Source organism: Ranitomeya variabilis, chromosome 6, assembly GCF_051348905.1.
Source record: "Ranitomeya variabilis isolate aRanVar5 chromosome 6, aRanVar5.hap1, whole genome shotgun sequence".
Classification (NCBI taxonomy): domain Eukaryota; kingdom Metazoa; phylum Chordata; class Amphibia; order Anura; family Dendrobatidae; genus Ranitomeya; species Ranitomeya variabilis.
Genome location: NC_135237.1, coordinates 350,557,665 through 350,575,852, shown reverse-complemented (window position 1 = coordinate 350,575,852; position 18,188 = coordinate 350,557,665). Strand labels below are relative to the sequence as shown.

At 42.6% G+C, this 18,188-nt stretch overlaps 1 protein-coding gene across 1 annotated transcript in view; it reads right to left on the bottom strand.

The window, feature by feature from the left end:
* JARID2 (jumonji and AT-rich interaction domain containing 2) overlaps positions 1–18,188 on the bottom strand; it is a 163,820-nt gene that overhangs the window by 36,202 nt on the left and 109,430 nt on the right. Inside the window, exons 6-7 of the mRNA XM_077269921.1 lie at positions 15,103–15,332; positions 2,807–3,821 (exon numbers count right to left, since the gene is read on the bottom strand). Of these exons, the coding sequence (XP_077126036.1) occupies positions 2,807–3,821; positions 15,103–15,332 (1,245 nt within the window). The remainder of the gene's footprint in view (positions 1–2,806; positions 3,822–15,102; positions 15,333–18,188) is intronic.

Sequence of the window (18,188 nt, the reverse complement as noted above, 5' to 3'; positions counted from 1 at the left end):
TACAGTTATCATTCTTTTTTCTTATAGGTGGTGAAGCCTGTGACACACTGGTATAAGTGGTTTAAGTGGCATTTTGGGGGTGACAGACTCCTTTTAAATATCAGCAATTAAGAATTTAGGACATTCGGCATGAAATTCTAAATGCCAATTAGGCAAATTTAGGAAATCAAAATCACAATGTCTTCCTTTAATCATCTACTAGAGAGCTGCATAACTTGATGGAAATATTCAGAATAATTATGTTGCATCTTCTTTACGTTCTTTGCTGCATATTCTGAGCTTTGCTTGACGATGTACTTTTAGAACATGCCGATTCTTCGCAAGGAGGATAGTGGACATTTCCACACCTAGTGTCTGTGCTGACACACACGTGCATTAGTGAGAAAATGATTTAATCCTAGTGCCTTAATAAGCACACAGGTAGGGATCAATTTTCTCATCAATCCGTGCAAGAGCAGATTTCAGCAAGACATGACATTTACATGTTTTCTATTGGGTTGAATGTCAACTTCACAAGATTGAATTTGACTGTCCGATCAGGCCATGGAAAACATCAACCACTGGGCCTTATATCCAGCCCAATGTAGTGCTTATTAAGTTACCAGCATGGATTGTGGATTGAACCAAGTCTCAAGGTTTTAACCTTGTATGACATATCTTATTTTTTTCCCTCCAAAAATTTAAATAAAACATTAAGATGAGGGGGCAGTGTACCAACATGAAGCAAAAGGCTACAATTACTGCTCTGTCCATCATTAAATAGACATCAAAACAGAAGGAAACAAAGTAGTCACCAAATAAGGTGCGGATACTCCTAGTAAGGGCACTCAGTTATGGGGGCTCATGGAGAAAAGTAGCCCAGCCTATTGGATGGTGGAATCCAGTGAAGGACTCCTCAAAGGAACTGCAATAGTGGAGAATTGGCCCAGGAACAATGGAAAAGGCATGGCGTGTGGAAAACATTTACCACTTATGCCAGGAGTTACAAAACCACATACCATAAAGGGGATTCATCATGACCTTTTATATGGGGCACTTCATTCAAAAGAAAACACCCCAGCCAGCTGGCAACAATTTCATTGATTCCTTTTTGGACATATTACCAAGCAAAGGATTGATGTTACCAGCAGAGTAATAAGTTACTCATGTATAAATCATCTTGGTACATTGCCCCTTCTGTCAATCAAACATAGACTTTGCTAAGACAAGTGTCACAAGAAGATTTGAAGATAAACAGGAGAAAAAAAGAAAAAAAAAAAGTCTTTGACTTGTTGAAGTTGATATGGACAAGTTTCTTGTAGTTCCTTTGTAATTTTCTAAATTTTTTTTTTTTTTTAAAGGTTTCCAATAGCAAGAATAAGGAATGTCAAATAGCTGAAATGAGCAATTTGTTGGAGTCAAATATGCATGAGTAAAAAGGAATACAAAAAGCAGATCTAGCTAAGAAAATATGGTGCATATTGGCATTAAAGCAAATGGATATAAATGGCTGCGGGTGCTGACCAAGCAATCACAAAACAAATATAAAAATGCAAACGGTACAGAGCAATGACAAATGGGTACAAAATGGCACAAAAACAAACAATGGTGAAACCTGGGCACCAACAGAACGCTTCAAAAGCAGGCATGTCCTTACTCATGAAGGATGAGATGGCACACAAAGCACACAGCCTCTGAGACGGCCCACTAAAAGCACACAGCCTCTGAGACGGCCCACTAAAAGCACACAGCCTCAGACGGCACACTAAAAGCACACAGCCTCAGACGGCACACTAAAAGCACACAGCCTCAGACGGCACACTAAAAGCACACAGCCTCAGACGGCACACTAAAAGCACACAGCCTCTGAGACGGCACACTAAAAGCACACAGCCTCAGACGGCACACTAAAAGCACACAGCCTCAGACGGCACACTAAAAGCACACAGCCACAGACGGCACACTAAAAGCACACAGCCTCAGACGGCACACTAAAAGCACACAGCCTCAGACGGCACACTAAAAGCACACAGCCTCAGACGGCACACAAAGCACACAGCCTCAGACGGCACACTAAAAGCACACAGCCTCTGAGACGGCACACTAAAAGCACACAGCCTCTGAGACGGCACACTAAAAGCACACAGCCTCTGAGACGGCACACTAAAAGCACACAGCCTCTGAGACGGCACACTAAAAGCACACAGCCTCTGAGATGGCACACGAGAAGCACACAGCCTCTGAGATGGCACACGAGAAGCACACAGCCTCTTAGACACACACTTAAAATAATCTGAAGACATAAAATTTGGAAATGATTACAAAAGAAATCCCTGATGGAGCATAAAGTGGAGCAAGGGGTAATGAAAAAGAGCAAGAAAGGCAGAGCGGAGCTGTGATTGACATTCCTCCAGGACTTCGGATTTATCACATGATATTTCTTTGGCTTGCTGCTTCATTGAAGAACTTAATTAAAGATCATGTTGATAAACATGAAGAAAATAACCACATGGAAGCATGTGTGCTGGTATCAGAAGCGTAGGTTGCCTACAGAGAACATATAGACGTTTTAAGACTACTACAGAGGAACTACACCAGAATACGCCACCAGAGAAGGAAAGTCCCCAAAATTCCTAGTTTGTACAAAAAACAATGCAGAAGCCACCTACATCGAACAAAAGGAAGATATTAATAGACACTGAAGATATACAGCTTTGCGTCACAGGTTATTCAGCTTACCCTGTGCCTTCGCTTTAGCGAAAAAAACAATTGTGAAGCAGAACTGAGAAATCAGTCACATGCCACTTGGTCTGTGTTATGCCCTCACCTATAAGAGGAAGCTCATCCATGCAGATGCCCTGAGATTTGAGGTGCTTCTTGATGCAGGCCAGCTGCTGCACATTGGGGCCCCAGCGTCGGCCAAGCTTGTGGATGTGTTGGTTCTGCGTCACAAAGCGCATCTCCTCATTCAGCTTGCACTCTGGTCTCCAGTCAGGTGGTGGGATCACGGTGCACATGCCATACTTCTCCACTCGGGATCGGATGGACTCAATATAGATCAAAGGGTCATGAAACTCCTTGGCAGAAGGTCGGAGGACAGGAATCTCACACATGGCTACGCACCTGGCCCTCCCAGCTATTTTTTCAGGATTTGTTGAGTCCACAGATTTGTGCGAGGAATCGGTCTGCGAGGTAGAGCGATTTTCACAGCCAGCATCTTCCGTCTTACTGCGGGTTTGTGTAGTTAGTGTGCTCTTGGCTGCTGAGGCCCGCTTTGGCCTGTTTCTCTCCAGCATCTTCTCTGGCACATCTTTCTTTATGTGTCCATTAAGCACCTGTTTCTCCGCTGCTAGCCTTTTGCTTCTAACCTCTGGCAAGCTGGCGGATACTTTAATTTTTTTAACCAAAGGCTGCGCCTTGTTGGGGTGGTTTGCCTCTTCCAAACGTCTTTTTGAGTTGCGCAGTCCTTCCCTTAGCTGCCGCCCCACTTCCCTAGTGCAAGTATTTTTGTTCAACTTGCCATTCACCTTGACACAGCTAATACCAGTGGCACAGTTGGGCTTGGATGTGGAAAGAGATAGCACCTGTTTACGAGTTTTTGCATTGCTGCTTTCTGTGGTCCCTGAGATTGTGTGGTGAGCAGATGAACTGGTTTTGCTGTGATTCAGTTTGGTTGCCTTATCCAGTTCTTTCTTGGCTTTGGTGTATGTGACAGTTCCCTTGGTCACCGTTGCAGTATACTTCACAGTTTTGGACGGTGAAGGTCTTGCTTCTCTAGTTTTTTTGGCACCGGCTGCATTAGAACCCGATGATAACCGGGTTATTCCGTTCACCTTGGAAATCTGAAAAAAAAAATTGAAAGTGTGGGTACTATGTATTCCAATAAAAGCCAGTTACAAATCCACAGACACAGAAGTCACCACGACTGCAGATTATTATTACACGTTATCTAAAACAATACCACATGGAATGCATTACTGAATGTCAACGCTAACAATATGTAAGGGGAACCTGTCAGAGTGAACATGCAGCGCGATCTGAGGGCAGCAGGTTTCAGAGCGGGAAGAGGGGAGCAGAATAAGATATACGGTAGTATGGAGGGAAAAGATTCAGTATAATGTGTAATTCCTGCAGTATTTATTTCTGCTCATTCAGGGCTTTAGAGTCCGGTGCTTTATTGTCTTAAGGGTGCAAATTGCCTCTCCGCAGAGAAAGAGGACTTACTTTTGGAAGTAGCAATCCTAAAAGTCATTATCGACCTTTTAACAAGCCTTGCCATATGACTTAGGATAAAAGCCAAGCCAGAATCTCAATTTGCAGACATGTTTTGGGGTGTTGCCCCTCATCAGTACAAAGTATGAGATCTGAATTGTCTGTATGAGAGGCTTCTTACTGGGATCTAAGGGGTAATGTTTCTCCTTGAGGAGGGTGAGATGCCTGGCATGCCAGTGTAGGGAGGCTTATAAGCGATACAATGCTCAAATATTCAAATTTCCTCTTCAGAGAGGAAGAGGGCTTTAACTCTAGTGTCACCTATTGGAAGTAGCAACCCTACAAGTCAATACCGACCCTTTAATGAGCCTTGCCATATGACTCATGATACAAACCAAACCAGAGTCTCACACTGCAGACACTGTGTTTTGGGGTGCTGCCCCTCGTCTGTGCAAAGTATGAGATCTGATTTGGTATCTGGCTAAGAGGTAACATTTCTTGTTTGCATACTTAAATTTCCCAGAAGAGCATTGCATGGCTTTTAAGTCTCCTTACACTGGCACATCAGGCATGTAACTCTCCACAAAGAGAAATATTACCCCTTAGATTCTTGTATTAAAGGAGCATACAGATTGCGGTCACACAGTTTGTAGAACCTCCCACTGGACTGCTGACTCGTAACCGCCTGCTGGACTTCTACGTTCAGAATGAGCATCTGTTAGAAATGAAACATTACAAGTTAAACTGGAAAGTTCGCCACAGAGCAGCATAACAATATTCTTAGCTGTTACTGTATTATCTGCTGCCCATAAATCAGACGGCTTGTTCTATGTGACAGGTTCCCTCAACATGAGTTCCTGGAGTTGTGGATAAAGCACAATTACTACAGTGGCAGATGCTTTTAACTGTGCATGTGTTTAGGCCCTTAAGGGTAAATTCTTCGTTTTAAGTGGAAGACTTTGATTTATAGACTTGTGCTAGACATGGGACTCCTGGCTTTAATTGCCCATGATAACAGAAAACAGCAATTTATGTAAAAACTATCAATATAGCTATATTGTACACCCTATATAACAATACACTACTAGCCATCTGGAACAAGCAGTAAATACAGTAGTTAATTATTTAAGGGCTCATTCAGCACCACACAGTGAGGCATTGAACATGCATTGTGTAATATGAGTGGAGTATTTGTCTAGAGAAATCTGATCTGTGAAGTTCATCCATGGTCATAGGCAGTGGAGGGGGAGATATAGAATACTACGGCGCCCTATCTCCTTCTAGACGGGGCAGCAAGGAGACATTTCCAACAGTCTCACAGCTTATAATTATATATGTCTGTCTCCACTATTAATACATGCCAGACTGTCTCACTATTAACCGGGAAACATGCTGACACTTATTTATTACTAAGAGACATTAAAGATGTGAGGGAAAAAGCAGCGTGATAAACCTATTGAGCCAAGCTGGCATGGACCGGTTTCCATCAAGCTAAAAGTCATGCATTGTATATATATACTAGCTGAAGAGCCCGGCGTTGCCTGGGCATAGTAAATATCTGTGGTTAGTTATAGCACCTCACTTCTCTTATTTTCCCATCACGCCTCTCATTTTCCCCATCACATCTTTCATTTTCCCCCTCACATCTCTCATTTTCTCCCTCACACCTCTCATTCCCCCCTAACACTTGTCATTTCGACCTCACATCTGTCATTTTCCGATCACTCCACTATTTTCCCTCACTCCTCTCATTTTGCACTCACACCTTTTCATTTTCACCTCACACCTATCATTTTCACCTCAGTATATACATGTTTGTCATCTCCCTTATATATAGTATACACCTGTATGTCATCTCCTGTATATAGTATATACATGTATGTCATCTCCTCCTATATATAGTATATACCTGTATGTAATCTCCTCCTGTATATAGTATATACCTGTGTGTCATCTCACCTATATATAGTATATATCTGTGTGTCATCTCCTCCTGTATATAGTATATACCTGTATGTCATCTCCTCCTGTATATACTATATACCTGTATGTCATCTCCTCCTGTATGTAGTATGTACCTGTATGTCATCTCCTCCTCTATATAGTATATACCTGTGTGTCATCTCCTCCTGTATATAGTATATACCTGTGTGTCATCTCCCCTGTAAATAGTCTATACCTGTGTGTCATCTCCTCCTGTATATAGTATATATCTGTATGTCATCTCCTCCTGTATTAGACCTCGTTCACACGTTATTTGGTCAGTATTTTTACCTCAGTATTTGTAAGCTAAATTGGCAGCCTGATAAATCCCCAGCCAACAGTAAGCCCACCCCCTGGCAGTATATATTAGCTCACACATACACATAATAGACTGGTCATGTGACTGACAGCTGCCGGATTCCTATATGGTACATTTGTTGCTCTTGTAGTTTGTCTGCTTATTAATCAGATTTTTATTTTTGAAGGATAATACCAGACTTGTGTGTGTTTTAGGGCGAGTTTCGTGTGTCAAGTTGTGTGTGTTGAGTTGCGTGTGGCGACATGCATGTAGCGACTTTTGTGAGATGAGTTTTGTGTGGCGACATGCGTGCAGCAACTTTTTGTGTGTCGAGTTGCATGTGACAGGTTAGTGTAGCAAGTTGTGTGCAGCAAGTTTTGCGCATGGCGAGTTTTATGTGTGGTGCCTTTTGAGTATGTGCAAGTTTTGTGTGAGGCAACTTTTGCATGTGTTGCAACTTTTGTGCATGTGGCAATTTTTCCGCGTGTGCAAGTTTTGCGTGTGGCGAGTTTTCCATGAGGTGAGTTTTGCACGTGTGGTGAGTTTTGCATGTGGAGAGTTTTGCGCGTGGCGAGTTTTGAGCGGCGACTTTTGTGTTTCGACTTTTATGTGGCGAGGTTGGTGTATGTGTGGTGAAATGTGCGCTGAGGGTGGTATATGTGTTCGAGCACGTGGTAGTGTGTGGCGCATTTTGTGCATGTTCATATCCCCGTGGTGGTGTGGTGATTATCCCATGTCGGGGCCCCACCTTAGCAACTGTACAGTATATACTCTTTGGCGCCATCACTCTCATTCTTTAAGTCCCCCTTGTTCACATCTGGCAGCTGTTAATTTGCCTCCAACACTTTTCCTTTCATTTTTTCCCCATTATGTAGATAGAGGCAAAATTGTTTGGTGAATTGGAAAGGGCGGGGTTAAAATTTCACCTCACAACATAGCTTTGACGCTCTCGGGGTCCAGACGTGTGACTGTGCAAAATTTTGTGCCTGTAGCTGCGACGCCTCCAACACTTTTCCTTTCACTTTTTCCCCATTATGTAGATAGGGGCAAAATTGTTTGGTGAATTGGAAAGCGCGGGGTTAAAATTTCACCTTACAACATAGCCTATGACGCTCTCGGGGTCCAGACGTGTGACTGTGCATAATTCTGTGGCTGTAGCTGCGACGGTTCAGATGCCAATCCCAGACATACACACATTCAGCTTTATATATTAGATGTGTAGATCTATAGTGTGCAGTGTCGGTGTGCACGGGGGGAGGAGAGAAGTTGTGCGCATGGCTGGAGGTATATCCTTGTTAGCTACTGATATCGAGAAGCCATCTTGCTACTTAGAGCAATGTATACATATGCCAGGATGGCAGTCCACAGTTATACGTATGACCAATGGCTCATTCTAAAGAGTTCACGGATACAGTAAGGTCATTAAATTACTTTCTTCCAAAATATTCCAAAATCATCTGTGAGTTATTGAAAATTGAGAATGTTTAGGAACCACAGCAATTAAGCCACAAGGTGGAGAAAGGAAAGTGTGGATGTGGTCACTGAGTGCTGAGATGCATAGAGCATAAAAGTCAACAATTTTCTACTGCTCAATAACTGCGGATTTGACTTCTAAACTTCTCATGGCGTTAACATCAGCACCAAAATCGGGCAGCTGCATGCAAGCCTTACATCACCAAGCACAATGCGAAGCATTGAATAAAGTGGTAGAAAACACACCATCACTGGACTTTGGAGGATTGGAAATGTGTTCTTTGGTGGGGTGTATAATTCTTCTCTGTCTGGCAGTCTGATGGACTAGTCTGAGTTTGGTGAATGCTAAAGGAACATTACCTGCCTGGCTGCATTGTGCCAAATGTAAAGCTGGTGGAGGAGGGATAATGATATGGTTTTGTTTTTCAGTTAATGGAAATATTTAAAGGGAACCTGTGAGCAGGATTGTGCACAGTAACCTACACACAGTGTCAGGTCGGCGCCATTATACTGATTACAATGATACCTTGGTTGATGAAATCAGTCTTGTGGTTGTTGTTTAATTTTTCAGTTTTGAGTTAATGATATGCTCGTGCTCCGGGGCGGGTCTGGGGGGGCTTCATGTGGTGCTCTGATTAGATATTCATAATGCAGACTGCTGACAGGTTACTGATCCCTCATTGACCTGACCCCTAGTTTACATACTGAATACCTAACATACTGAAGGGAAAAAACCCTTCTGCAGGCAGGTGTCGGCCATGGCAGCGCTGCAGCATAACCGCATGTTTAGTGTCCTAGTAATAACTATTCTTCATGTTAAGTACAAACAAAAAAATCAATTTGAAAACGGCGCCCGCCGTGCCTGCGCAGTAGCAGCTATCAGTGTGTATAGAGGCGATGACCGAGAGCCGCTACTGTAGAGGAGGACTTTTTTTGTCTTCTCTAGCAAGATGACAGCGCCTGCGCAATAGCAGCTATCCGATCACAGCTATGTTCACCAACAGTTGCTACTGCGCAGGCATGGCGGGCTCCATTTTCAAATTGTTTTCTTTAGCTACACACGTCAGGAAAAAGCTCAACGACCTGTAGTAACTGCACATTAAAAATGTGGTTATGTGGCAGCACAAGGGCCACGGCCGGCACCAGGTTTTTTTTTCTTCAGTATGTTAGGTATTCATTATGTTAACTAGGGGGCAGGTCAGTGGTATCAACCAAGGTATCATCGTAATCAGTGTAACGGCGCTGACCTGACACTGTCTGTAGGTCACTCGACACAATCCTGCTGACAGGTTCCCTTTAAGTGTTATTACCAAAATAGAATGCCATCACATACACTTGGGGCTCTTTTCCATTTGCGAGAAACACGTCCGTGTCTCGCATGTGAAAACCAAGCTCTGGCGCCGGCACTCCAGAGCGGAGCGTGCGGCTGCATAGCAGCACATGGAGCTGCACGCTCCGCTCCCAAGTGCCGGCGCCAGAGCTTGATTTTCACATGCGAGACACGGACGTGTTTCTCGCAAATGGAAAAGAGCCCTTAAAATAGGGGATAATGAATAAACATTAATTGTTTCAGCATACAAAGACATTGTGGAACAAGTGTATGCTTCCAATTTTGCTGTTGCAGCATGACACCGACTCAGTGCACAAATTAAGGTCCAAAAAGGCATGGATGGGGAAGTCTAGTGTGAAAAACTTTCCTGGCCACAGACAGTCCTGAATAAAGATGAGTGGACCCGTGGAATTTTGGGTTCTGGCACCAAACAAAACTTCGGACACACAGTTTGGATCCGGTACCAGAACTTTCCCCGGACGCCACTGAAATGTATAAGAACTTGAACTTCAGAGCTGGAAAATTCTCTTGCCCTTCCCTCGGAAGTTCGACCATTTAAAACAGACTTCCAGGAGAAGATAGTGTTCGGAGTTCAACACCATATGAACCCCAGAACTTTACAATTCGGGTTCGCTCATCTCTAGTCCTGAACTCAACCCCAATGAACACCTTTGAGATTGTGAGGCCAGGCCCTCTCATCCAATATCAGTGTCTGACCTCACAAATTCTCTTCTGGATGACTGGCTAAAAAGTCCCACAGATATTCTCCAAAATCTTGTAGAAAGGCTTCCTAGAAGAGTGGAAGCTGCCATAGCTGTAACATGGAGACCAACGCCATATCAAAGCCTATGGATTCCCCATGGGAAGTCAGAAAAGCTTCTGCAGGTGTCCCAATACTTTTGTCAGTGTAATGTATGCTCCTTTGTGTGTGCTTATTTTGCAGTCCCGATCAATTGCATTCCTTCCTGTTATTTTGCGGCTATGAAATGCTCTTGCTACTTTTGAATAATAAAATGCAAATGTACCTCAGACATCAATTTACTTTCACATCAGCGATCTGTAAGTAAAGCAGAGGCTACTTGGCGCAGTGATTAGGCCTAATTTTCTTTTTAAAAGGATATCGTCTGTATTTTTATTTTTTTTTAAATAATTGGAAGCAAATATTTTTTTTCTAATCTGTTTTTCTTTTCTTCTTGTACGTTTTACTCTATTGTCTACACATTATTATTTTGGCAGCCATCTTGACTGAACTGCTGTTAAAATTTAGAGTGGTTACACAGGGGTGCTTTTTGACCTCCAAAAGTGTTCTAGGCATGAGCTGTAATCTGAGTGGAAAGGGGGAGGTGGTGAGCTTTACCTTATTGTGAATAGTGGATGTCATTTGGGCTACGTATCACTTTCATTGGAATCCTGTCTGTGGTGATAATAACTACAGAAAAGTGATCACTTCAGAACAAGCAGTGTCAGCCAACTATTAGGCTTAACGGCCAGTAAAATCATCACCAAAAAATGTGGAGATCTTACCAAGGCTCATAAAAATACATATCATGTCAATCCCGTGCCCTACCAATTCTGAACAGGTGAACTCTGACAATAAGGAAACGGGCACATTAGACAAGGCTTGTGTGGAAGAATCCATGGGAAATTCTGTAATCTTTGCAGCATTTCACTGGAATCAGGGTCTCTTCTCCTATATTATGCTCCTCTCAGATGGTGTAGCAAAAACCTGATCGCTGTACACGTACAACGCATGTTAGTAGCGGGTGTATGGACAGGGCTCATGGGCGAGACCAACTCATACGCAGCAGATAACGGTTGTGACACACAGCTAAGAACTGTTTCTATCAGCCACGGGCAGAGCAAAGCCCACGACTGTTAATTACATACATGCTGTTGTCAAACTTGGGCACCGGCATGGGGGACAGTCATTCTGTGCACCCATCGGCTCTGTTGAAGACCACTGTACCTGTCTTTAGAGCTCCTTTGGAACCCAGCAAAAATAATCCCTCATATGTCTAAGTGGATGGTAAAATATACAAGTTCTGGCTCTTGGAAGAAGGGGAGGAAAAAACTAAAAAACAGAAAGTGGCCACATTGTGAAGGGGTTAAATATGGGCAGATACATTTTGTCTAAATTTCTCTCACTCTCTAGGGACAGAAATCACATTTCAAACAAAACATATAAAAAAATAAATCTGTGCATAAGAATGTAAAAAACCACGCCAAACATCTGAAGGGCAGTGTGTTAATAATCACACAAAAATAACTTTCACAAGGATGTTTAACCGAGATGCAAGCTATGAAAATATTTAATGAGACGACGTACAAAGCCTCCCCCCATGCAGGCATTTTAGGTCTGTCTGCAAAGGAAAACACAAAAAGCTCCAACGGAGAAAGGGTTAAAGCTTTTAGGAGCAGCTGCAGCGCTGCTTGTTGTGATAATGCTCAGCATTGAACAGACCTCTGCAGAGATGAAGGAGGGTAAATCTTGCTCCCTGGGCTCTGGGTGCACATTTCCGGTCTCAGTACAATTAAAGGCAAATTACCAGGAAGGAGAGTAAATGACACCACGTACATTCACAGAGCAGCACCCAGATATGAGGGATCCGCACACAGGGCTCACATGGAAATGCTCGAATACCATGGGGGCCTTCTCATGTCACTAATGTCCCAAATACGTTCAGTGACTGCCTTATGTAGCTTCCGAAAAAAAACACGGCAGAGTTTATTCCACAAATCCAACCAAGGTAGATTTTTCTTCTTTGTCAAAGAATCTGCAGCAGAAACCTGAGGTAAACCATCCGCCACGTGTCACCTTCCATTAAGGTTTGTGAATTGCTTCTGGAAATTTAAGAAAAATTACAGGCAAATCCAGAAATCAGGTAGAATTTAAAAAGTTACAGATTTCTCGCTAAATTTCTTATCAGATATGGGGCTAAGGCTAAGCACACATTTGCGTTCGGCAGCCCTGTGTACTTTTCCCCTTCATATCCGCACAGCTGCGCATGCGTCCTGCGTACCTATCTTTAACATTGGATAGGCAGGGATAAGCGTTTGTCTGCGGATGCGTCCGCATGGAGCATTTTGACGTCCCCGCCAACCAAACGGGAACGCAACATGTTGTGTTCAGCAGCACGTGAAATCGACGCAGGCGGAGGCATCCGCAGATAAACGCATGTCCTGCGTACCCAATGTTAAAGATAGGTATGCAGGACGCATGCGCAACTGTGCGGATATGAAGGGGAAAAGTACACAGGGCTGCCGAACGCAAATGTGTACTTAGCCTAAAAAAGATTTTTCCATTTCAGTTTCAGTTGGCACTTTTTGGCTTTTACATGATACAGGTCAAGTCTCTCTATAGTCTCTGGGTGGCTTTTTCAAACTAGTTTTTTCCTGTAATGCTGTAATCACGCCAGGCTCCGATTCATGCAGCCTGTGGTTCTGGCAGCATTAATCCAATAACAGGTTCCCTTTAAGTCATTCTACAGCCAGTAATAACACACTACAACACAAAATGGTATAGAAGGCAAGCAAAGAATTATTTTTTGTCCCACTTAAATATTTAAATAAAAAAAATAAAAATCCAAAAAAGATGGACAACCCCTTTAAGGGAATTTACACCAGTTTAAAGCACCACTTCAGTATATTTTTATTGCACCGTTGGAGTGGTGCTTTAAATATTCCCCTTCATCCTTTTCCAGTGAAGCACCTGTCTGTCGCTGAAGTTTTTCATTCAGTACGCCAGAGGTCACTTTTCAATACATCTCTATGAGAGCCTCGTTCTGGGGAGCAAAAAAAAAAAAAAAAAATGCAAAACCAAAAATTCCTCTAGTCACTCAGGGGTTAAAACTTAAGCCCCCGATCATATACTAACTTTCCGGTGGCTTCATCTTTTACCGCGGTGCCATCTTGTTCTCGTTTCTTCTGACTGCCCAGAACAGTAACAGTAATTTTGACCAGGAGTGCCCAAACGTTTACATGCCACTGTATGTAGAATTCAGAAGCCGCAAAGAGAATGCGATCTTAACAAATTGTATCCATACCTTTTGGGTATTTTCTCCATTAAAACGTTCCTGTGGCATGTATTTTTATGGATTTTAGTGCAGATCAGCAAAAAAAAAAAAAGAAGGTCTATGTACTACCTAGCCACCAGTGATGATGTGTTGTCTCTTGACCACAGCAGAGTTGTACGGATAGAGTCAGGAGTTCAAGCAAAAGATCAGCTAGAAGATTACTTTCTTTTTCTTGTTACAAGCCGTCTTCCGCAGAGAAATCAGCAGCAAGATCTGCACTAAAATGGACTGGATTCTGATCACATTTGCTGCCCATTTCTCAGTGGAAGTTACACAGGACAAGATGTCATTAAATGAGGTTGGGTAAGAGAGACAGATGGGAAAACCAGGCAAGAGAGTGACACCAACGAGGTGATAATATTCTTTTTAAAGCTTTGTAGAATTTTTATTTTCTTCTGCGGTAGCAGACGCACTGCAAAATCCACAATAATTTGTGGCATGTTTTAACTTTCCACATCAACAAGGAATATCAGCAGCAAGTCCGCAACCAACAAGGCTATAGAAATCGACACGTTGAGCATTTCAAATCTGCAAGACAGGCCAACTTCTGTGAGGCCAATTTCGGTAGTGTGCAGAAGAAATTTGTTAAAATGTAATCAAGGTTTGCTGCTACTGTACTCTGCCTGAAAATTCAAATAAAAAATCCACAACAATTCAATTACTCTGATGTGAATTTTGAAGCGGATCTGATATAAAAATCCACATTCAAAATCTTTAACATTCTGTAATCCAGCGGATTCACACTTCTGCATTTTGGAGCCACTGTCACGGGTTTTCCAGCAACAGAGGAGCCAGAAGACTCATTGTCAGAGTTAGCTTTTGCAGCATGGCTGGAGGTTGTTGGTGGTTATTGGAGAAGGCGTTTGGTGGATTTATCTGTGACTGTTGCTAAGTTTTGAGTGTGTGATAATTCCTACTTTGGTTTTACCCCATCCTCCACTCCCCGATGCATTGCTCAGTTATCTGTATTTTGTATGTTTGATATTTTTTATTTCCCCTGTTCGTATTACCTTGTTAGTCTAGTTGGTGTATTACAATACACTACTACCCCGCTCTTCCCTGGGTGGGAGAAGGGTACAACAAACTGAGGGCGGATTCATGAGCTAAGGCATGGTATGTGGCCCCGGCATCTTCACCTTCAGAAGTAATCCGGGGAGCAAGGCGAGCTAGGGCCTCTAGCGTTAGGGACATGGAAGAAGCCCCGGGTCTCAGGACACCCAGCAACAGTCGTGAAAGACAGTCCTGTTTTTTTGCATACAATTACTGATAAAAATACTGCCCAAAACTGAACATTATACACCAAAAACGGAAGTGTGAATAAGGCTTGAGGCCATAGCCAACTCTGTGTTAATGGGTTAAGAGTGAGAAGACAACATGAGGCTAATAAGTGTGCTGAAAGTAGGGAAATGTCCTGGCAGGTGCACGCTAGCATGCCATGATCAGGTTAATATAACAGATTTGCGGTTTGCTCAAACATGTTGACATTTCTGATCTTCTAGTTTCACGAGGACTTGATTTGTCCCAGCACTTTGCTATCAGCTATCTTTAGTTCGTTGCTTTGGAGTGCAGAATTTCCCAATCTTGCAGCACTCAGAAGAATCTGGGAGTCAGGCTTAGAATATCACAGGTAACAAATACTCTCGAGATTTTCTACATACATTACCATGGTTGGAGGTGCCTCCAAGTCTGCAGCTTTGTACCTTCACTCCTACATGGGCACGTTTTTCCTTTAGGCATGCAAGCATAAGGTTTACCTGTTTCCTTAAATCCTGAGCCGATCTTAGATGACTGTGGTGGTTGTTAGCAGCGAGCCCTTTGGCATGTGAGCCCGTGTTAGAAGCAGGTTGGTGATTAGCAGCGGCAGACTCTCTCCGTCTTTCAGCTTTGTGATGGCGGTTCTTTTCTTTCCCTGGTGTGGCCTCTTTGCTTTTGTGTCTATGAGAAGTTTCTTTGTACTTCGATGATTTGCAAGACCCGTTAAAAACTGCAAAGTAAGAAAAATAGGAAAAAAGGTTAAAACGCAGAAAACTAGGATTTTTCTTGAATTGTAGGACAGTTACTAAAACATAGCTACCATATATTGTTTTCCAGAGGCTTTGCATCAGGTCACAGCTAATGTAATACACAATATGCACTTGTAGGTAGTATAGAAATGTCTTAAGGTGACCTTATACATTAAATTTCAGGACCTAACATATATGGAGAAGGTAACGTTAAAAATGTTTAACGAAAAAAAATTGGGGGAACCTAAATGAGCTCTAGAACACTACAATATTACTGTGATATACAACCATGTGGAGTTGTAATATGGAGACCATTGACTTCTATGAGGATTTACTGTACCTCCACGTTGACTCCTCGAAGAGTTTCCCAAACTCCAGCCCTCATGGTCCCTTAGGACATGACGTTTTCAGGATTTCTTTAGTATTCCACAGATGATGGATTTATTATCAAGGCATCAAAAGTTGCCACAGGTTCTCACACCTGTGCAATACTAATGAAATCCTGAAAACATGATGTATTGGGGGCTGTGAGGATGGTTTAGTGAATCCTGCATTGAGCAGGGGGATTGGACACGATGACCCTGGAGGACCCTTCCAACTCTAACATTCTATGGTTCTAGGAGATTGGGAAACACGGCCATAATACATCAGTGTATGGAGACTCATGGACAGTGTTCCTCTGGCCAAGCTCCATGTGCACAGCTCTGCATCAGGCTCTAAAGAAATTTCCACACTCAAATATTTGCACCCCAAAGATAAAACGGCAGTGGGTGAGAACATGGCACCGTCTTCAGAAGATCTACTTAGGGGTATAAAAGGAATATTTAGAACAGTATCCATATATATCACATTATAGTGCTCAGTATCGGACTGGGGTGCCAAGAGCCCACCTGTAACCAACTCCAGGGCCCCACTTCTCAGCTGCATGCAGATGTGACTATCATCAATCACAAATTTATATAATAATGAACTGGATAGATTGTCAAAGGAATAAGATGCTGCCTGTATCTGTACTGCTCATATAAGATGGTGGAGGCCCACCGGATGTTTCTCCTGTGGGCCAGTCCATGCCTGATAGTGGTATATTATCTTTAAATAAGTGTCGGCCAAACTCACCAATTTGGCGAGATCAGGCAACCTTTTAATGTTACTGGGGATTTCCCACTTGTAATCTGTTGGGGAACATAAGGAATAGGCGGTTGGAAGTCAATCGTGTATTTTGTTAGTCAGGGTGGCAAAAGTCGCTGCCAGATGATTTTGGTAGTGGCTCTTTCATAGAGAACACAGGAAAGTATAACATTGTCGATAACATTCTCATATATGCGGGAGAGATAGGTTGTCAGCCAAAAAATAGTTCAGCCAGCAGTTATCTAATGTGTAATGCCTGCTTTAGGTTTTATGAGCATTTCTCAAGATGCCACATATTTGACGGTCACTGAAGGCCAGATATAGATGTGGCTACAACCTCTTAAAAGGAATGCTAATTTGAAATATATGAGAGAAGTGAACTGAAGTGTGCCCAGTTTCACTCTCCACAAGGAAACCCCAGACCATGAAGAGCAGGGTTAGCCACTGTCTGCAATTATAATAGAATGGAAAGATTGTAATATTACAGAAGGTGCAAAGGGAGAAGCTCCTGCTTGAGCCAGACAGATTACAGATAGACTCAGGAGAGTGAGGAGGTAGGGAGAAGGAGGATGTGTCCATTTCTCGGTGTTAATTGTAGCATTAGATAAAATGTTGTTTCTTTGGTTTTGTGGAAAAGAGTTTTATATGCTTATGTTAGGGAGAACAGGGTTGTAAGTGAAAGCGCCAGTGGTCTGATGTGGAGGTGAGGAATAGGGGAAAATTAATAAACGGGAAGCTATTGGCAAAAAGGGTGAGCACAAAATCCAGCTTCAAAGACTTGTGATGAAAAGCTCTTGCTATATTGAGATCTAAAGTACCACGATAACTACCACAAGTATTATTAGTACACTATTAACAATAGCAGCAAAGGAATTCACACTGCCGTTGGGTTACTATGCGCAGGATATAAAAAATACGGTAGGTTTAAGATGATATTAAAAATAAGGGGTGTAACTACAACAGGTGCAGGGGTTGCAGTAAAACATGGGCCCTGGAGCCCAGGGGGCCCTTAAAGTCCCTTTGGCCTTTAGAAAAAGACTTGCTATTAAAGATTTGAAATATGTGGAGGCCCCGTTGGAGCTTTTGCATCAGGGCCCATGAGTTTCAAGTTACGCCACTGTTAAAAATCAAACTACACCCACAAATAAGCAGTTTATACACAGTCATGAGAAGCACTAAATACACCCTCTGAACTCTACGGTTTTAAGAATCAAGACAAAAGAAACATCTGGTTCGTAGAAATTCATAAAGTAAAGACAACCTCAGGTGAACACCCACACATAATAAATAATGCAAGGTGTAATTTAACACAAACTAGGCCAAATTGCCTAAAAAGTGTGAAAAATAAAGTAACAGTCTGTCAACATTCTGGAGTAATTTTGGCCCACTCCTCTTTATAGTGTTGCATAAATTTGTTGAGGTTTATTAGGCATTAATTTATTTCTATTGGGTTCAGGTCTGCACTTTTCAGACCTGACTATTCTTTTTCAGCCATTCTGATGTGGATTTGCTGATATGCTTGGGATCATAGTATGACCCAGTTTCAGCCCAGCTTTAGCTTTTGGAAAGATGGCCTCACATTTGACTCTAGAACACTTTGGTACACTAGAGTTCATGGTTGACTCAATGACTGCAAGGTGCCCAGGTTTTGTGGCTGAAAAGAAAGCCCAAATTATCAACCCTCCACCACAATTGACAGTTGGTGTAAG